This window comes from Sinohyriopsis cumingii, chromosome 8 (genome assembly GCF_028554795.1).
Source record: "Sinohyriopsis cumingii isolate HCF-2022 chromosome 8, ASM2855479v2, whole genome shotgun sequence".
In the NCBI taxonomy this organism is placed as follows: Eukaryota; Metazoa; Mollusca; class Bivalvia; order Unionida; family Unionidae; genus Sinohyriopsis; species Sinohyriopsis cumingii.
In genome coordinates, this window is record NC_142968.1 from 54,184,325 (window position 1) to 54,207,533 (window position 23,209).

General features: G+C 34.6%; 1 protein-coding gene and 1 pseudogene across 2 annotated transcripts in view; one reads left to right on the forward strand and one right to left on the reverse strand.

Moving 5' to 3' along the window:
- LOC149793547 (uncharacterized) overlaps positions 1–23,209 on the reverse strand; it is a 52,914-nt gene that overhangs the window by 8,234 nt on the left and 21,471 nt on the right. The window contains exons 5-7 of one of the 2 annotated variants that reach the window (XM_089967519.1): positions 16,874–17,057; positions 6,515–6,619; positions 5,550–5,612 (exon numbers count right to left, since the gene is read on the reverse strand). In XM_089967519.1, the coding sequence (XP_089823645.1) occupies positions 5,550–5,612; positions 6,515–6,619; positions 16,874–17,057 (352 nt within the window). The remainder of the gene's footprint in view (positions 1–5,549; positions 5,613–6,514; positions 6,620–16,873; positions 17,058–23,209) is intronic. The other variant, XM_089967520.1, reaches the window with a different exon arrangement.
- Positions 17,101–21,116, forward strand: LOC149793548 (E3 SUMO-protein ligase KIAA1586-like; annotated as a pseudogene).

Consider the following 23,209-nt stretch of genomic DNA (forward strand, 5'->3'; position numbering starts at 1 on the left):
GGACAACTGATAATATTTAACAAAGACTAAATTGCTGCAATTTAAAATAAAATTTTACTCTCATACTCAAAATAAAACTTCTCCTTTACAAAAAGATTTCTTAGTAAGTGTAAACATAATAGTAGCCCTGCTGAAAACATAACTTGCATTTAAAGCATTAAAAAAAAATTCTACAGCAATTTCAGGAATTATTATGCATGGGTGAAATGGACAGTACAGACAAAGCACTCCCTCAACAGGTATTTACAAAATTACTCTCTTACCATAATAAATAAATAGAGTTTGTTATTGCAAATTAAGTACATGTAATTTTTTATTATTGCACTAATATGCTGACCCACAGCATACCAGGGCCCAGCAACGTGGAATGAATTGCCCACTGAACTTAGACACAAAGACACAGTGATCACATTCAAGAGGGCTCTCAAAACTCACTTATTTTGACAGCAAGACCAAACTTAAAGACCTAATAATGTTTCCTACCTGAAATATTCTCAGCATGTTTTTTAATTTTTTTAAATGTATTTTCTTATTTCATGTTTGTTTTTGTAATAATATTATTATGTTTCTTATCTTATAGGTGTTGTCTAATGTTGTAAAGCACTTAGAGCTTCTAAAGATTAGGCGCTTTACAAAGTCCTCATTATTATTACTATTATTATTATTATTATTATTATCTATGGAGTGAACAGTGCACAAGATACTGATCCCCAAAAAATGAAATTTTGAGCAAGGACAATGATGTATGAAATATTGGAGAATTAAATGTTGAGTGATGGTGTCATAATGCCGTGGAGTATTCACACCAAGAAGCAAGTACCTAAGAAATCGGCTTCATTAAGTACCTTGTTTACATAAATGTTGGATGAGGTAATACTCAACACAAAAGAGCTATAGACCCTGCCCCAGGTATAAGAAGTCAATGAAGTGTGAAATGTTAACCATGATTTAGATTATTCCAATTCTGTATCCATATACTGAAATGCATTTCCCTCAAACAGTGCCTGAATAAAATGACCTAAAATAATGCAAAACTTAAGTTATTTTCTGGTAGACTGGAGTTCCCTCGCCAAGAGGCATGCATCTGAAACAACAGATAATATAATGAGTACACTAGATGAAGAAATGTTGAGGCAATGGAAGTTATGAGTTTTGTTGAGTTATATGCCTAGACAACTCGTCCAAACGTGATGCAACTGAACAAATTATATGGAAAGATGACATTATCAATGATAGGACGATCATTAAAAGGGTGTGGAATGAAGGTGCGTTCTTTTTGGAAATTTTTGGGTTATTTAGTAAAATGTCTTGCCCAAGGACTTAACATGGTACAGTATTTGCACATTCTCCTGTTCTGTATCCCCTACCAATTTTATAAACAAAAACAAAAGTGTCAAAGATATAAAAATTGCATCAAATTTAGTCATTTCATTTATTAATTTATAATTTCTAACCTATTTTCACCAAGGGTTCCCAAACACTGCAAAGTTGTTGGTGTTTTGAATTGAACAGGAGTTTCATCTGTATTACGGTCACCATATTGCGGAAGACTTTGTTTTCAAGCAAAAGATGTAATGTTCACCATCATTGATAATCTCAATAATTCCATAAATTCTGGAGTTATATTTCTTTCAACACATATATACAAGAGTTCCTCCTTTTCAATTTTTCAATTTTTGTTATAGTGATTTAAACTGAACATTGCAAATACAACAAGAAAATGACTAAGCAGTCTATCTGCTTGTTTACATCGTGAAATTCTGGTTGGTTTGAAATGTCAATAAGCTGACAGTGTTAGTGACACTGGCAACAATCAGATTCGAAAAGAAGTGGCAAAAATTTGCACATTTTAAAAATTCTTGATGCTTTTTACTTTTAAAATGTTAGGTGGGATACAAATAGGAGGGTGAACAAATAATTCAGGGAACCTTTCCTGATGTAATGTTAAGATTTGATCTTGCACACTTTAGCTCACAGGTTCAGCACGCTAACCACAGCTGCTCAGTTTGCCTCTTACGATATGAAGATGGGTACATTCTATATTCCAGAGCCCACAGAAAGAACGGGATTAATGACATATTAATTGATCTTGGAAAATGAACATTTTTGTGTTTGCTAAATTTACAGTGCACCTTAAAAATCTGATAAACTTTACAAAGCACCAACAATAATGATTCAGCAAAAAAACTTTGAATTTAATGAGAAAAAAAGTTTCATTTTAAACACAACATGGTGACTCAGTATATAAATAAGCTATGGCAAAAGCTTACATATATCTAAATTCATTCATACATTTTAAAAGGATTGAAGAACTGTTGCTAAAAACATTTTTAAAAAGTACCTGTTGGCTATTGAATAGTAAATAGATCAAACATAATCTATTCTTTAGATATTTCTATTCATATTAAGTGATGCATCAAAAGTAAAGCTCTCTCTCTGTTATACATAACAGACAAACGAGTTCCTTGAGCAGACTGATGCTCTACTATTTGAAAAGAATTTCAAGGAATCTAATTGATCCAAATGAAGACCATTTCATTTTCTTAACTGTCAAGTGCTGAAACTCCAATGTTCTTCAGCAATAACAAGATTCTGAAATGAGCTGCCATGGTATATATATATATATATATATTAGATGTCAGCTTGGTACTATTTCATTTAGGACAAAGTGCACATCATTAGAAGTCTTATGGTGATAACCTCTTGTCATAATAATCATCCATTCTGGAGGAGAATCGACAACAGGGTTTTTGGATGACATCATGACAGTCGTATTGGATGTATCATCAACAAAATCATTCAAACAGTGAATACCTCAAAAGGTACAATTTGATGAGGGGAAAGTGAGTTTTATAACACAAAAATTAAGAATTTGCTGGAAAAAGGAAAACATCAATTGGTTTTCAGCTTACCATGGCAAACAAAACTGCACCTGCAGTCACAAGATTTAACAGCATAACAAAGACTAGAATCTGAAAGCATTTTACACAATTGAAGCCAGAAAATAATATTATGTCTGTACTCTGTCTGTACCTTCATAGATACTTAAGTAGGTGTGAAATATCACTCTTCAAGCAAGAATATAAACATAAGTCAATGATAGTAATATGGTTGTACATTATGTGCCAAATGTTTAAGTACTCTTGGGCATTCCCCCGTGGACAGGTCTAGGGATGATGGAATCAAAAAGGGACATATCCTATATCTTTGAAACAAAAATGGGCTTCTAATAAATGTCAAAACTGTTTCCTTATTAAATCAATGTAACTAAAATGTTTAAAAGATTATTTTCACTGTTATTTGGTACCATACAGACCTCAGGCTGACATGCATTTATGAGTGCTGGATTGGGTTTACCTTTGTCACAATCACTATGTGCAAGAGAGAGAGATAGGAAATTTATGTTAAAGGTCTAAATGAATAACATTATATCAACATGCATTCACTGTAATGCATTCTGAAAGTCATTTACTACGGTGACTACCATTGAGTTTGTTGTGCCATGAAGAGGAATAAATAATTTCACAACCATGTTTCTGATATTTTCTAGGGTTTCCTTCTGGTTGATGTTTTGTTTTCAGAGAGAGAGAAAGCGTGAGGGAGAAAGCCATCAAATCCTCAGAAAAACCATTCTGCATATTTCTACACTTACTCAGGAATGATGGCTAGTTATCCAGGCTGTAAGATTTCATGCAACTCAATCATCATGATTCCTTCCAAAACTGGGGGCAAACTTCCAACTTAGACAATTCAAGCCACTTTTCCCTCACATTCTAAACTTATCTGACATTTGTTTTCAACTCTTTCAAGACACTTTCTCTACATCTCTAATTCCTCATTAAATTCATGGGTCAGATGAACCCTTAATCAAACCAATGAGCTTACCTAATATACATAACAGCTGATTGGTATGATTTATTACTTAAATTTCATAGTGTGACTTACACATTCTCCTAAAATGTTTCACTACCCTGGGGAATTAGCTCCTGACCTACTTAATCACCTGAAATATTTCACAAACCCAAGGAGCTAGCTCATGGAGCAGAACTGCCAACCCTAAAAAAATCCTTCTCAATAAGACAGTAAATTTTATTTTAATAGCTGAACCTATTTTCAGTAAGATGTATCAAAAATATCATGTGCCACTACTGTCAAGCTGGAAAACATGCAATTAAATGTCCTAATATTTGATTTAGGACTGAAACAGCAAAGGTAAACATTGTGTTCAACTAAAAAAATCTGTAAAGTTTACCTGAAACTTAATTACTTCCAGAACACTATCTCAAATTATAGTTCAGACCCTATGGAGCTCAATGGCTTTGTGACGTCTTGACATAATCCTTAAACAATTTAAATCTCTTTGTCTTTCCTGCCATGTGACATACTCAATTCAACACATGATGTCCACTAAACATAACTGTTCCTTTCCTGCTTTCTTTCCCAAGATTCTAAATATTCCATTCTGTTCAATTACAATTTTTTTAAAGAGGTTTAATGTCCATTTTTTCTTATTTATTGGACACCATTTGTAAAATACAAAAAAAACCAAAAACAATAACAATAAGCAAAAGCTTGATCATGCAGACATTTCTGGCACAACATATGTGCAGTTTAAAGCATCTGAGGTACTATGGTAAAGTTAGACTTGTTCCCTGACTAATTCCATTTAATTTAATACGAAACTCTGATCCAAATTTAACATGGACATGAAATTATCCAGATTGCACTGCCAACACTTTTATTTCCGTAATTTGTCCTTTTATTCCATAAGTCAGTATTTTAAGTGTCATTTCTATAAGAGTCTTATAGGCAAAACTGTTAAGGGTTGGCACATTTACCATGGTGGCAAATGGAAAACTATTTAGATCCCACCATATATACACATACATATAACTTCTGGTATGACATGTATTTGTGACAAATATATTACCTGTGGAATGTATCTAATCCATGGGTACTAAGAAACTACTAAGACTTCAATACTACTCAATACAAAAAAATGAATGCCCATAACTTCCACATGAAACTAACATTGGCCCACAATGTCAATCCTTACACTGAGTCATAAAGCTCCAAACTTGGAAGTGGGATCCAAATGGGAAAGCAAGATGATCACAGAACTGACAAGGAATAAGATAAACAAATTCATGATTTTATTATTTTTTTAATGCAGGTACTGAATCAAGATCTTTAAATTTTCTGGCTTAATAAAATGATTAATGATTGTTTCATTCAATCGGTGTTCATTGCAAAAAAATGCATAATATGTTTTATGAAGACTCTGGATATTTTGGAGAAGACTTTCAGTATTTACCAAATGTTAAAATAAATTACATCATAAACCAGTGAGTGGGTTTTCTATTGTACATAATATATTCTGTTTTGATTGTGCTTGAAGAAACTCAAAATACTGAAGAAATTCAATATATTTATACATGTTATGCATCAGATTCATTTATCATATATCAAACAAATTTCCACTCATTTTTCTGAGATTAACGAGATTACTGTGCTTGTTTGTTTTAGACAAACAATAAATAAAACTGTACCTTGTGTATTAATGTGACAGTTGTGTGTGGTCTCATTTTTTCTATTAGGACACATCATTATCCCTGTAAATACATGAAACAAAATGTAAATGCACACATGTAAACAGACAGATAGGCAGTGAAAAATTTTAATGTGAAAGAAAGCAAAGTTTTAAAAGGTTAGTGGTAAGCTCAGGAATTCATATTCTTCTACACTGACAATAATAATGCCATCTTTTTTACAGACTGTAGATGCTACAGATCTTCATATATAAAAGTTTTATATAGGATGATCCATACAGTTTTGCTTGGACAAAATTAAACATCATCTGTCCTCATTCCCATCTATAATCCATGACAGTCCACAATTTGTTAAGTTTTATTATGAAACACTTGAATCACTTAGCTGATAATTATACTATACTGACAAATTCACACATGCAACATTCATAAACCTTGACTATTTGAACATTACAATGTGGACATTTCTGAGCAACTGGCGCACTAAAGGTTCACACAAGGTACACAACAGCCAAAGCTTTACCTTACACACTTAGGTAAAATTAATACCTGCTGCCCATACTAGAAACTTAACAGCAAATATAAGATTATTATTGCTCTCTCTCTCTTTCACAAGAAAGCATGTTTGATCAAATAAAACATTAAATAGCACATGATATTACATTTTAGTGAGTTCAATGTGAACTATCCATTGATGGAAAATATCAATTCTTTATTGTATAAGGAATTTGCAACCAAGATCGGCATGTATGTTGACAATGGTTTCTGCCTGTAAATGCAGTGAACTGCCAAATTTGCTGTATTGGGCTGCCTAGGTATGGGTTGAAAATTTCTGAACTTTGAATTCAGCAAAAAATTCAAGCAAATTATTTTCAATTTAAAATGAAAGCAAATAAAACTGACATTAAGGTACTTAAAATCCATAAAGTATAACATTTGTGTATATAAAAGGAAAGATATCTTACATGACTTGATTTTATTCCGATAAAAAATTGACATGATTACTAGTATGACTGGGATTATTACAAGTGTCAGAAGGCCCAACAGGTTATTGTCAGATTTGTCTGGAGCTGAAAAAGACAAAATAGCTTGATTAATTTTATAAAAATTAGATCAATTTCATATACTAACAAAGAACTCATCAGTCACTGCTTGGATGATTGAATTGCTTGGAAGAATGAACAGTCATAATAAGCAAAAGTGTACAGATATTTGCAAAGGTTACACATTGCAAAAAGTGCTCATTTTGTCCAAAATTTACACCAATGATGACCACTGAATATTCTACACAACATGAAAACATTGTTGTTGGTGGCATTGACATTTAAAACTGATGAGACTGTTTGGCAAGCATTTTTTTTAAAGTTCTTCCAGAAATGATACAAGTCTCCCACAGCAAATATTGTTCCTGTGTTTGAATCATTTTCATAATCTACCAGTATTATATACCTACTGTAATATACATAAGGATTATGATGTTGTTGTTGTTGTTGTAGGGTTTAACGCCATTTTCAGCACAAGATAGGCTATACATGGCGGCCAGTATAATTGGTGGAGGAAGAACCCTGGAAAACCCAGGGAAGAACCACCGACCCACGAGAAGCTACTGGCAGGCTTTCTCACGTACCAACGTTAGCCGAGGCTGGACTCGAACTCACGCAGACAGAGGTGAGATGGCAGTGATCCGTAACGGCGAGCGCTTTAGACCACTCGGCCACTCGGGGCCCCCTAAGGATTATGAATTAAAATATAAACAATATGCAAGTCGATGAGGTAGCTAGCTTTACCCATTTATCACCTCACAAGGACTGAAAATTGGAAAGAAAGGGTGAAAAAAACATCAGTAGCCATCGGTTGACTCAATGGAGTTAAAAAAGCATAGGTCCACCTAATTTGTTGGAGAAAACAAAATTCACTCTTTCAAATCCAATGGAGTAATGTGTTTGTGTGTGTGGTTTTGGATTTTCAACATAGCTTTAACAATTTTTCAGTCATATCAATACAATGTCTAAGGTGATGTCTAGCATTAGGGTATCATGCCACAAACATGTGACATGATGTCCCACCCAGTCATCCTGACACCAGGATGACCAGCCATAATACTAACCTCTTAATGCTGAGCTCCAAGCAAGGCAGTAGTGGCATTGTTATAAGTCTTTGGTATGACTCAGCTGTGGCCCAAATCTGCAACCTCCTACATCTTAGATTGATGCTCTAGCCACTTAGGCCATCTAAGCGGTCTCCAATGGAGTAAAGTAACCCACATCAATACAAAGTGAGTTGACCAACAGAGGAAATTAAACATGCACTTCTGATATTATGTCAAACTGAACCCATTTGGATGAAAGGTTTGTGGGGTGAAACCTGTTATGTGAGATCTCTGTCACTGGATGATGTCAATTAGGGAGCATTTGCACTCAAACTGCAACCACCCTAAAATCATGAACCAATATACAAAATAATGTCATTTGGCACTGCATTAGTTTTTTATAAGCTGACAAAACATAAATTAAAATGTAATCCCTTGCTTTTATGAGTGATATACAGCCTGAAAATTATGATGGTCTAAGGTCCAGAACTGATTATTTGTATCTGTGGACCTGTCATATGTTAGCAGCACTAGCCTGTAGGACCTTAATATTTCTTATTTGCTCATACAAATTGAAGAAAAATTTCCTTTTAATCCTGAGCCACAAAAGTTCAATGATGCAAGCAAAAGTCAATCAATAATGAGAGACTCTCATGTACAATTTTTATTGGAATTTGCCAAATTTAGCATGCAATATGTGGATCACAGTCTATGCTTGATCTTCATCAGTCAAATAGTTGTCTGTTCTCAACCATAGTTAAAACTAATCATCAACAGTATCAGTTTACCATATCTTCTAAATGGATGACACTGAGTTTGTCTACCTATGGATTTATCCAACTTATGACAAAATTACATCAACAGTCATGGCTGAACATCTTTCCTCAACTCCAGAGTCTGTTCCCTGAAGGTACCAGCACAAAGTGAATGTCTTATTTTCAGTTTGCATTCATTTAGTTATATATTCCCATATTTCATTTATGTTAATGCACAGTAACAAATATCTGCATGACTGACATAGCTGTTGGACCAGTCCTAGGCTTATGCAGATCTGAGCAGCGTAGGGCTCAAATGGTGCTGTAACAGTGAGTTAAAAGTGAAATCTTCAAGCCCTGTGATATGAACAAGCAAATTTGCCCACTTCTGATTAACACAGTTCATTTTAGATACCATTTCAGAACCTTTATGTTACTCTGTAGATGCCTTTGTTTCACAGTAGTGAAGCGAGCAAAATAAATAGGGGATCCAAAATAAAGGACTAATTCCAAATTAATGGAAGGATGTTCTAGATACTTAAACATTTTTCTTGTCAAAATATCTAACATGGGGAAGGAAAGGTCAGAGAAAACTCATGACTACTGTATAGAGTTCTCAACCTCAAATGAACTTTACCTTGGCCCTCAGAGAATACAGTCAAATGCCAAGCTTTTCCAGGTAAAAGCAGTCTGTGTGCAGTGGTCTCATCAGGACAGAAATCAACTAGTTCTGGTCCCTCTAACATGGTGAATAATTCAATGTGTACTCAGTTTTGCAAAGGCTCAGACAATACAGTCAAATGCCAAGCTTTTCCAGGTAAAAGCAGTCTGTGTGCAGTGGTCTCATCAGGACAGAAATCAACTAGTTCTGGTCCCTCTAACATGGTGAATAATTCAATGTTTACTCAGTTTTGTACAGGCTCAGAGAATAAGGGACTTAATGATGAGAAGAGTATGTTTATTTACTATCAACAGCCCAAGTGGTGCAAGTAATATGCTCTGTGCTTGTTACACATGCTATCAATGGATCAGTTATAAAATTATAAGTGCCTCTGAATAATGCACTTAAACAACTGACTGACTGTTTATGCTTTACATGCTGAGCAAAATACAAACAACCTAATAACATCATACTCAGCCAATGGCCAAGCCTTTTTCCACTGATCATGGAAAGTCTAATGACATTTTTGGGGGGTCATAATTTTCTTCCTTTTCGGACTTGGTACTGCAATGCAACACATCTTGTGTGCAGATGAGCTCCCTGTGATTGTTTCTTGCCTTCCACCAAACTTGTAAAATCTTGACTTGAACATATGTAGACCGATAAATGTTTGATTGATGAAGATTAAGGTTAGACTGGTGCTGATCAGATTACATGCTAAATTAGCAGATTTCCAGTCAATCATACACGAGTCATTTTATTAATCTGTTTTATTGCTGACTGCGTCCAGTGTATCTTTACATACTGTTATTTTACCCATATAAATTGTTGATCATTGGATGAGAATGTGTCTCTTATTATATCAAGTGTATTCAATTACATATTTGTAATGTGATAGTTGTGTGAATAAAATTTTCTTCAAAAGTCAAATTTTCCATTTCCATTTCTGAAACTCTTAATTTCCAGGATTTTTACATGTTTTACATATAAGAACACTTGTAAGACTTTAAAGGAGACCAGAAATCAAAAGTTTCCTTTTACATATGTAATTCTCTACAGATTTTAATTCGACTGCAATGTTTATAAATTAAATATCATAAGATTGTAGTGATTATATTGCGTGGAAGAGACCATGATTCTGTAAATTGCAGAGTTTTTCCGAGTTTTGATGAGACAACAGATCACGTGGTACCGTGACACTATACTAGCCAGTCCTCGAATACAAACATAAACATTGGCGAGTGAGGCAGACAGGAGACCAGATTTGGGTTGCACATTCAAAAGTTGAATCTGCAGTCTGATACAATAGTTTATGTACTGTACTGGTAAGTGCTAAAAGAAATTTGTTAGGCACAGGCCCCGGGCTGGTGACTTAAATAAACTAAAGTCCTGAATGAAATTCCACAAGCCCGGACAGTTCATACCTGTCAACTCTCAAGCCGGGAGAAAAACCTCCCGATTTTGGGGGTATTTCCTCATCTACCTCCCGATCTCGTAATATCTCTTAATTTTGCACAGCGAAGTCCCGATTATTACATTATGTCTGTCAATTTTCATTTGTCAGAAGAAAAACCCCAACACCAAACCATTTTTAAATACATGTATAACGTATGCAATCCACATACTAAACTGCCACACTGCAGACATCGTAGCGATATGACTGAAAAATTGTTAAAGCTACGTTAAAAATTCAAATCACACGCACACGTCTAAACCGGCACTGGATGAAATAATTAATATCATACAACATTTTTTTTTTTCTTCAGTAAATAGAACGTTAAGATTAAACATTCAAGTAAATTTCATATTTTTTAAACAACTACAACAGTACTATAGTATTAAAAGAAAATTAAAAGAATAACATTGTCACCAATTAGCTTAAATGAATGATCACTTTGAAATTTTCTCTGCAAACAAAATCGCATCTCCATTTCCGCCAAAGAAACTCGGCCAGTTGACACCTGACATTCCTCGACCGAATATGAAAAGTTTAATTATCATGATTAAATTACAAGGAACAAAACAAAATATACCATGCAGTATATGTGGCCCTAAAGAACTAATTCTGAATAAATATTTTATTCAGCAAACAGTGTTACATGCATTAAGACTTAAACCTAAGGAAATAAGGTGGGGCATAAAACGTGAGAAAAACAGTTGCCACAAGTACGGTAACTTGTGACTGCAGATTTGAACTGTTAAAATGAAGTCCAGGGCATCGTAAGTAACAACAAAAAAGGCATCATTTATTTGGTAATCAATTGCTGGTGCTTACGCATACACACACTGTCGAACATGGTTTCTTTGAAGTATGTCCGAAGGGCAGTCCTTTTCACAAGATCATCATCATCATCATTTTCACAAGATCAATGCAAGGATAATGTTCATTAGTCACACCGGCTTTATTGTTTGCGTACTTAAATCAAAACTTTAGCTATTTTGCAATTTAGCCAGAACTGACCAGAATATGCAAAAGGGGCTTGTCATGGGAGAATAATAAGGCATATCACACGGAGAAAAGGCACGTCAAATGGGCGGTCGCACATTGGGGAAAGGGGTGTGTGTCAATAATCCCACCCCCCGTTCTATTGTCAGACAGTTAATGTGAAATTTTGACCTCTTTTTTTTAATTGCTGCTTTTTAAACTGCCCATGGAATAGATTTATATCAGTTCCAATTATTACAGATTACCATTTATGCACACTACATGTATACAATGCATTTTTTTTTTAAATTTAATTTTTATAAGATTACTGAAAATTGTGTTTTCTCGAAACACGACAGGTTTAGAGTTTTATTTTTAGCAAAGCTTCCATTTGATTAAAATCAAATCTAAATTTCACCTAGGACAGTGGTCATTTGATTTAGATTGTGCCGTGTTAAGGCATGTATGTCAACATCTTGCAAATACATTTACTCATTTCACCAGCACAATCAAAGTTTCCTCAGGCAAACAATTTTTGTTATGACAAGCCTGACGGGCATCTCACTTTGAATACAGGATGGGCTGGAACTAAAGCCAGAAGGGGACCAGGGTGTCGGGCTATCAGATTAGCTTTAGCACTGCTGTTTTTAGATAAAAGATATGTGGATTGATTGTTGCATTTTGTGGTCACTTACTCGTCCTTCTGCCTATTTTCGTAACTCACACATTTAACACTTTTCCCAGGATTTGAAATGTCCAAAGTTATGTCTGGAACAGCGCCAACTTTTAGTATAGGCCTAGCATTTGCGTATCTTTGAGCTGCTATTTTTTCATGATCTCTCTCGTAACATTCCTTTGAGAAATGTAATGAGCATATACATGTAGTGCTGTATGGTGTTGCTTTGAAATCGACTTGTTTGTAATAATGTACCCATTCTTTCATTATGCTTTTATCTTTCGGAAAATAATTTTTTTTTATGTAAACAGGCTTTTCTTGATGTTCTATTACACCTGTAAGCAACGAAAAACGGTATTGTCTTTTACTCTGGCAACTCCCACTTGGGCTGCTGGAGTCGCTACTATGACATCACATCCTGAAAGTAACCAAATAGGCGCGGACATTTTGCATAAGAGGTCACGGAAATTCTGCTCCTAGAAGATAGGCCAATATTTAAATATTGGCATTACGGTCTAAGATGATACTTTAGAGTAAGGTTTTCTGCTATACTACTTTTATTATTATTCTATATTTCCATTGGTTTCTGGTCTCCTTTAAGATGAAATATATTGATAAACGTAACAACTTGAATCCTGACAATATCAATCTTATAGAGCATTTATGAATGCTAATGAAACAGGCTGTAAGGGGTTTTATGCAAGAGATATCTAGTGCTGAATTCAACATTATACCAATGATACATTCAAACTGCTTAATAATAACTTAAGGAAAGAACTAAGAAATCAGTACCATATATACTCGCGTATAAGCCCATTCGCATATAAGCCGACACCCCCAAACTAAAGTGGTAAAACTGTTATAAAGTGCATGACCCGCGTATAAGCCGACCCATAATTTCTAGACTACCGGTACATTACAAGATGCACAAAGTGAGTTTTGAATACATTTATTTCAGCAAATCCCATTATTAAATAAAATGAAAGTAAGAAAGCTAATTTATATGTTGAAATAAAAACAATTCTAAAGTGTTAAGTCTTAATGGAAATTTAATTAATCCTCATTCTAAAATTACAAATTATAAAAGTTCTATCACTTTCAGAATCCTTCAAAATCTGGCTCTGTATCAGACTCGCCAAACAGTTCACGAAACTCGGCTTCTGTTACGGGCGTGCTTTCATCATATACATCGTCATTGTCATCATGGTCATCCGATAGTGTGATTCAATTGATCAAAATATGATTGATTTCAGCATGGACATTATTCAAGCATTGTGACAGTTTATAACTTTGAGCAGAAACCATGTCCACAACCATATCTCATTAAACAATACATCTGATTAGTAAAGTCACTGGCATTGTGCAACAAAACAAACCTATCAGAGATCTCGGAAACGCTTAATTACGCATATTTGGATGCCAATTTTTGATCTGGGATGCAGATAATCCCTGAGGCGGGAGTCCTCCATAAGCATGTTATAGGTGTGCGGCAAATTTCAAAGACTTGCCAGTCCTGCTTCAGCCACCTGCTTTGTGGGAAAATGTGATGATTAATTAGCTATGCTGATATTTACAATGACAGAATTCAGTGACTGAAAGACCTTTTGATGTACATACATGTTGCCATTATAAGAGTAGATCAAAAAGAACATGATGCAATAGCTGTGCGGCAAGATCAAAGGCTTTGTTTGACTCGCGGCCGGATGCGAAAATGTACTGATATTTACAGTCATTGAATACAGAGTCAGAAAGACCCAGAGATGTACATGTGGTCATTTATAAAAATACATCAAATAAACAACTTTAGCTTTCGTTACTGTGTTCATTTCCGAATGTAACAGAATAAGTAGTGAACGAGAATCAAGACATGTTGAGACTTAATTCGTAATTTGGATAAGTATTTTGGGGTTAAACGGCAAACTTACGAAGATTGTAACGAGATTCAGAAGAGTGCTAAAGCTGCTAGCATTGATAGTTCGGATAGAACAGTAGCCAATTGTAAGAAAGTGTGTGATGCCTAGCTTAGTGTTTGGAATAAGTCATGACTTGGATTGATGAAATTCAGTATCACTGATGGACGAACAAGAGATATTTAAGAGGTACACTGACTGACCATACTTATTTTTTAAATGCAGCTCACCTTAGCCGGGTTAGTTCTAGTGTTGTAGCAAAATGTCTTCATCAATACATCAGTAGCTAGGCCTAGTTTTGATATCAATTACGTTGACAAACAAATTCTTATCCATTCACAAGCATATGTTTTGATAGCTGATTGACCATTAACCCTTTTCCAAGCAAAGTAGCAACTATCAATTTCCTGCATGATACCCTTTAATGATAAAACAAACAAACTTGTGTTTTAAGATCAGAATCGGTGATTATTAACTGCCTCGTGTACACTATTTCGTCATAAAATTAATTTGAAACTCTAAGTGAACCATTCGGCCTAACGGGAAATAATGGCGGACTTCACTAAGTCTGGGATGTACCAGTTTATTAGATTGTCTGTTTTCTAAACCATCAGGAAACTATTTTCAGAAAAATATACAGATCATTGAAAGCAAAGCCAAGGTATTATTTTATTAAAGATTTAACTTTAAATTGAAAATTATGTAGGTCAGAAAACGTATGGGACAATGCTTTGTTGTGGAATTCGGGAGATGCGCTTTAAGGTCTAATCTGTTTTCTGACCTGAGATGTATTTGTGAAAATACGGGGGAAAAAACAGCAAATAAGATACTATTTAATAATTGCCTAAAATTACTACAAGGACGTAGACAAATAAATAAACCAAAAAAATTGCGATCATGTCAATGCACCATTTGTAATGAAGCTATATTATAGTGAGTGATTACGTTACGAAAACCTCTCCTTCTAAAAATAGATGCACATACGTTTATGTTGATTCTGTAGGAAAGAAGGGACTGCAACTTTTGATGGTGGGATTCCTATTTTTACCAAAATGGGAGTTGTAGACTCTAGTTTTAAAATCCTAGCAAGATTTCTGCGTATTATCCCTGAGGCATTTACCACAGATTAAGCATATGGTAGCTATTGTACAACACTCAACTGCTAACAAACCACTTTGCTTTACTAATAACTAAACAACAGTAGTATATAAACTATGGCCGCCAATTACTTCTAAAGCACCTGTCAAAGAAATTCCACAAATGATATTGTTTTACAATTATTCACGCTGACTTGTATATTGCCCTGTTATTTACCCTTCCTAAGCATGCACGCAACAAACCCCTATGGAGCCTCTCGATATTGTTCCTTTAAGACTATCGTACATGTATTTCTACTCTCGATCAAAATGTTTGTCGTATATACCTTCAGTATCGTAATTCTTTTATTTTTTTACGTAGATTCTTTTCATATTTACACTGAAATAAGCTAGCGTGCATTTGTACGATACCGTAGAGTTCAATGATTACTGATTAGCTGAGGGTTAAATACTTGACTGGAGATTACTAATATGGCGGTTCTTTTGGAAAATACACTCACCACCATGACTTAAATAACACGTATGGCTGCATTTTCTGGTGGATGGACATCTGTCAAATAGACGTCATTACATTAAAACATGTTTTTCATTCATTATCCTCCCACTTAAGTTAGAAATAAAATATTTGTTTCACTTCACGACAGCACAAATCTTATGAGCCATGTAGCATCATTAGGCATGTGATCTAGTCTTTGGCGATCGACAGAAACAATAAATACTAAAAGTCGAGGGAAAATAGTGTTAAAAATTTCAGACTTGGACCTTGGCCCGCAAATAAGCCGACCCCCCCCCCTTCTTCCAGGCCTTATTTTTTTCCTAAATTTTTCGGCTTATACGCGAGTATATACGGTAATCATTCACATACATCACAATGCAGCAATCTAAGTGTCCCACAAGTACATTAGCTAAGAATCACTGAGTAAGAGAACTGAATCACTATTATCTCTACAGTGATCTTTAGAACCACAGATCAAAGTCGAAATTAACCATTAACATGAGCAGCAATGCTAATAGAAGGAATATATTTGATGTCTCTGGATGATTACGGCCGTAATGAAAACTAAAAATAGTGTCCATTTAGCTTTCTCCTAAAGACTTGGGGGTCAGAATATGTTTTGGAGACAACAAAAATATATTCAGCACCTTCAAGTTGAGCAAATAATGGGAATGCAAAATTCACCTTCATAAACCGTCCAAAAGTTCAATTTCTCTGTAATTGTAGACATGTAAGCAAACACATTAATTTACACTGATTGCAAAATGATTCACAACCTGAATACTTGGCAGTTTCTATGGCTCACATGCTTAAACATAGCCTTTTGTTAGTCTGAAGAAATCTATGAGCCCAAAGAAAACAACAAGTTTTTGACAGACAATGTCATAAGCCTCCCACCCCCACCCCAAGTGTATGCTTCCTTTTGCACTGGTTTTAACATTTGGGTAGGCATGTCATTTTTTTATACCATGGGGAAAAAAGTGCTAGGGTTGACAATGAGAAACATGCTACATGCTAAAACAACTTGAAAGATATTTGTTTGTGTTTGGCCTAAGTGTCAGACCTGTGAATCAAAATTGCTACCATTGTGGTGTAAATTCATAGTCGAAATCATGCCATATTTCAGCTAAATTGTTTTGTATTGGTATCATTATATGACTCTCTAAAGCATTACCAAGTTGTTCACCAACTTTTAAGTACGTTTACATTCAGTACCTTTAACAGTATGGATATCAGAGCCATCATCTCCAGATGTGTCTTCTATGCAGGAACTAGGTATTGTCGGTGTACATAAGTCACCATGACTCCCGTTATAGCACCCCATAGCCTGGCCTTGTAGACAGCACAAGATGACTTCATTCTTCCACGAACAACTAATTGGCAAAACACTTTGATTCCCCTGTAATTAAACAACCACAACCATAATCTTCAAGTCAAAATCAATGCTGAAGACTGAAGGTAAATACGTAAATACATTTTTAGAAGTTATAAAATTAATAAATAAATAGTCAAGTTACACTATGGCCATTGTAATGGCATCTGCATAAGGTGCCAAATGATGCATAATTGTTACTAAACATGACCAAAAAGTCTATTATAACAGTTACATCATGAGATGATTTACAGAAAGATTTATTCACAAAAATAAGACAATTCATAGAAGGATATATAGAATATCAATTGTTAATTATTGGTACTTTAAAAACAAAAAACATTATCATTAGGAAATGAAATGAAGCTAAGCAATAAATGTTTATACTAGCAACCACCAAGATCTTATAAAATCATGAGATAATGCAATTTATTTGGTGTTCAATTCATACATGTACAGTATATCCATTAATATTCTCAAATTATTTAAGAATATTAATATTTTTGTGAGTACATTATTCAGCTCATTGCAATTTTTCCTAAGATTTCTCCCAACATCACAGCTTCTGCTAGTCTTCACATTTGATGCCTACTGCGAAAGAAATTGGTGCTCTTTTCTACTGACTGGCAAAATCTGCTGGAGAATTTTTTTTATAAAGTAAATTTTTAATTTTTCATTGATATAAGTGACTCTGGCGACTTAATACCTGTTGTCACTATCTGCGGCAGTCAGTGGATCATCTTGGTAGATGATGAATACGACGTTATTTGAACATGATTGCTGCTAACTGCAAGCTGTCAGCTGGTTTTGAGAAGCAATTATATGTGATTAGAAGGAATTGAGGAATGACTTGGGGATATACTCTATTGTTGAACAGGTTGGCAAAATGATTCAGTGCACATGTTGTTAATTTATGTTTAATGCAAACTGTGATTGTGAGACACACTTGCGACTGCATAATGTTTTAGGGTTTATTTACTTAGATAACACGCATTTCTGAACTTAACTGAGTAAAACAGGATGAGGCTACAAGGATGCCAGTCGTTGACTGCAAAGGGATCAAGAAGATGAAACTAGTAAGCCAACATGTAGCAATTTTAGGATATATAAACAGTGAACATAATCTCCCTTTCATCACCAACCTCAAAGGCAAATAATTTTTTTGTTTTTTGTTTTGTTTCTTTGTAAAAGGAGGTAATAAAACATGATAGATTTGAATAAGAGCAATGGTTTGATTTAACCAATAGCAGTCATATTTTTAATATAAAAGGTACGATTTTCAAATTATTTTCATCATTCATCGATACAGTGGCCTCACCAGCAGAAAGCATGCCCTTGATTCATGTGAATCTCCACATTCAAAAACTGCAGAAATATGGAATTCACCTGTTAGGAACTTCAAAGAGAGCTGGAAAATTGGAAGCCCGTGGCTAAGATTTGATGCCAAATCAAATTTTTTGTTTTGTGATGTCTGTCTGAAGGCAAATAATTCAAATATTTGGCTGTACAGTGTTTAAGAAAGAATCTATGACAAAACATGCTTCTACATGACAAATATATTTACCTTGAATTGCAATTAGTGTATGCCCATGACCATCACTGTGATGCAATAAAATATCTTTACTCGATTTTGTGATCATAAATGTGTAAACTGGCCATTTTGGCATTCAAGATTGTCATGTAACTAAAATAATAAAAAAAATAATTCATATGCTGATCATATTTTTATACTTTAAGATCACCAGAAAGCAGCTGAGGTTGCAGAACTAGGCACTAACATGGAAGTAGCAAAGCAAGCAACACTAAGTAAAAGCGAGACTGCAGTTATGAAAGCCATGGCAAATGTATACTTCCTGGTGAAGAAGGAACTTGCAAGTTCTTTGGCTCCAAAGCTAAATGAATTTATGTTGTATCAGTATGAATTTGAAAGATAGTGAGATATATTTACTGAATAATGTTAACTCAATATTATAATTAGTGAAAGTGATTTACTACAAGACAGACACTTGAGCATTATTCAGTTGTTAATTGTGCTTCAAATACATTACAAAGTATATACTTGTTTTGCTCAGTCTTCAGAGCTGAGAATGTTGCTACCCCTACTGGTTAGGTCATGAACTAATTGCTTGATTCTTATCCAAAATATTCAAAAATATAGTATGGGAGATGAAATTTTCATTTTATTATTTAAACTTGATATCTGAGTATTTCTTTGCTTACACAAATACTAAAGTATTTTTATTGAACGACACAATAGTTATTCTGTGAGTTACTTATCTGTTCTTGAGAGAATAGGGAGAAGGGGGGGGGGATTACATTTTATTTTAGCTTTCATAAATCCTATGGCTTGCATTGTTTAATTTACAGGGTATGACCCAACTTGCCATCTTAAAGTCAATCACAACACAACGTATGAACATTCAACATCTTTTGCTCACTCCTAAGAATCAATAGCTTCTGTGATAGAGGATGAAATGTTAAAGAAAATGAAATTGAGTGCCAAATACAGTTTATTGTTTGGTGAAAGTACTGACATTTCTGTAGATCAAAATCTGATTATATACATTCACAACCTAGAGTCAGGTACCCTAGGTTACTATGAGCCCCACACTTACTTTCTAGATAATAGACAGTCTCCCATGAGCAAATGTAGAAACCATATATAGTAAGGCCATTTCATGCTTGATGAAAAATGTAATGGCTTGGCAGGCCTTTCTTGTGAGCACTGATGGTGCCTCTGTGATGGTTGGTAACAAATCAGGTGTAGTTACTAGGCTGAAGCCTAATGTCCCTGGTATCTTAGCAACTCACTGTATTACACACACAATAGTACCAAGTTACTGTACTGGTGCAGATTCCATTCCATAATTTGTGAGATTTTGAATAGTTGTTGTTGTAGGGTTTAACGCAATTATTCGACACAAGATAGGCTATACATGGCGCCAGTTTTAATGGTGGAGGAAGAACCTGGGAAAACCTTGGAAAGAACCACCGACCAATGAGAAGGTACTGGCAAGCTTCCATTCCATAATGTGTGAGATCTTGAATAGTGTGCACAAGTATTTCCACTTATCTCCTAAAAATATGGCTATGCTGGAAACTATTCTGGCCTCAATCCCTAGTCAAATTTCTAGATTTAAGGAAGTTTTTCATACTAGGTGGCTTAGTTTTGAGGGGCCTATTGAAGCTCTGGTGACCAATTACAGTAATTTAATTTCAGTGTTTCTGGAGGAAAACTCTAGCAAATCTTAATGTTTGCACAAGCCTGTAACATGCTTCAGGTTTCTCTATGTAGTACATTTTTTTTTTTGATACTGAAAAACCACTGGCCATCCTGTCTACAATGTACTAAAAGTCCGACTTGGATTTTTCAGAGGTTACTCCCTTGTTAAGGTCAACTACTGACAATCTTGAAGAATTAAGGGACAACAAAAATGGTAACAGACTGACCCAGTTCCTGAGTAAGGTCCGACTACAGCCAGAACTAGATTCAGATGGTCTTTGTACCTTTGAGTTTGAAGGCTATACACTCAGAGAGGAAGAAAAGCAAAGGCAAGAGGCAGTCAGTGCTTGTGACCAGTCCTAGGCTTAATCAGAAGTCTTAATGACAGATTTTCAGACAATGATGATAGTGCTCTACTCAGTGCCATGATTAATTTCTTCAATCCTTCAGTTAATAAAGAATTAAAATATGACGATATTGAAGTAATTACCAACTATCTAGGTACAATAGATATAGCTGGCTTCCAAGATAAATTAGTATGTTTCATGAGTTATGCTCATTCTTTAATTGACAGTGGTAACAAGTCTGCATCAAGCACAAAGAATATGGCTAATCTAGCTCTGAAAAACAAAGATTTATATCCTGATGCATCTGAGGCAGCTGCCAGGTTACTTGTTGCCCCTATTTCTACTGCAGACTGTGAGAGGGGGTTCAGTTGCCAGAATCTCATCAAAACAAACTTATGAAATTCTATGGGTATATCTACTCTGAAACATTTAATGAGAATTTATATTGATGGGCCCAGTGTTTAGAATATTGATTTCAGGAAGGCATTTAAGAAATGGTCTGGGGAAAAAATGAGGTGGATATTTATGAAGTGTCAGTGACATTGTTCATAAAGACTAAGCAGTATTTTGTATAAGTTATAAAGAAAGATTCTTATTCATTCTTGCTTTTCATATGCTATACAGTGAACTTCATAAGTACATAATGGCATAACCTACCCGCAATCAGTATTACAATGTACATGACATGAAGGAACTTTTTGATACAATAAAAATCACTTCTATTGTAAAATTCCTGAAAGAAGTAAACATTTATTCTAAGCTATAATGTGTGTGCTATCACCTAGAGCATTTTTATGTAATGTAGATACCGTCCCTTTTTTCAATACCTTTTCATCCGTCTACATTAACATACACCATTTACATCCCCCCGTTGATACGGGAAGCTTTATTTTTACCATTACCATCTTATCGTTTTAATTTCAACTATTTGGTTTTGATATTGCTGGTCGATATGAAGCTTTTTAAAATTTTTAAACAATCGTACATACAGCCTTTTGTATGGCACTAAATAGCCTAACAGTGCTGGTGTGCCATTAAAATACAATCAATCAATCAATCATAACGGCATAGTTATATTTATTCACAATTATTCTTGTGCTTTGAAACGTAACAAAAACATGTAAAAACTGTTTTTGTGTCATGTTTATATAGATTACAAATAGGGCCAATATAATATTATGCAAATATTTAAGTTCATGCATCATGGCATAAAATGGCTCCCATGGCTGAAAAGTGGCTCCAAATTTTAAAAATTTGGCAAATTTCATGGTGCAAAGAAAAATATTTCCAAGTGAGGCCCTGCAATATTCCATATACACATGTCAAAGGTTACATGTTTTTTGCATTTTCTTACTGTAGCATCATTTATTTTTGTGGATATCAATTTTCATTCTTTTATAATGAAAGGCGCTTTTGTGGGTACTAGAGATCATTGTTTTGCATTTCAAAGTTTTCTTATTTGTAGGTGTTTCATTTCAGGGATTAATATCTAAAATTCCACAAAGAATAAAAATGAAAAAAAAAACGACATTCCAATAACAATTGGTAGTCACCTCATGCTTAAAGCAATACCATCATCTGTATGAGCACAAATTAAACACCTGTCAAGAGAAATCACTAATACTCAGTGCTTAAAGGAACCAATGCAGCCAGCAATACTAAATTAATCAGTTATTATAGTAAATGTGTATATATTGTCTTTCCTTAAAACACTGTCCACAGAGATGTACAATCAATTACTTTCTGATGATCAGTGTAGGGCTCGAATTTAACACGAATTTCTTTGTGGCCAGAAGGACTAGTATATTGAGAAATTTACTAGTCCTGTCAAATCTTTACTAGTCCTATTCACAAAACAATGTCACACAGCTTTCATGCACGCTTACCGATTCAATTTTAAAGTTCGAACAACCCCAACGAAACTGGATGTTTTCTGTGTGTTTGTTTTTGCGAATTGCATACACCAGTTACACCACATAACGTTCCTTTCCTTGTCATAATTCAGCCATCCCTGTCTTTTGTCTATTTCTTCTGAAACTTTCTGTTTCGGTCAGAGTCAACATCTGATATTTTCCAGGCCCATCTAAGTGCAAAGATGCTAACTAAATGGAAAAATAATGTAATCACTCCTTTGTTTGAGCTTGCCTCATGTGCAAACGAACCTAAAACTTTATCAAGTTAACTCATGATGAATGGTATTGGTGGCCCACATGACAAAGAATGCTTGTCTTACTGAAATGAATTTCAGCATTATTTACCTGATGAAAGATTTGTGTACAGCAGCATACTTCATTGGCAAGATGTTGATTCAGTGGCTTTGTCCATAAATTAGTGAAATCTGAACTTCAATACTCTGCAGTAATTAGTATAATTAGTGTTTCGTTAATAATTGTGCTTCAAGCAATAGTTCTATAATTTTAGCCATGTTGTTCTTTGGGAATAACCATTCATGGATAACATGTGACATGCTTTTACAAGCTTAGGACTGAAATGTTTCACTTGAATGAAGAACTGATTTAAAAAATAATAATTTAGAACAATTCTATGTAAAGTTAACTGGACTGATGTAGAAGCTATTGTGTGGACCATAAATTATATAGAAGACTATT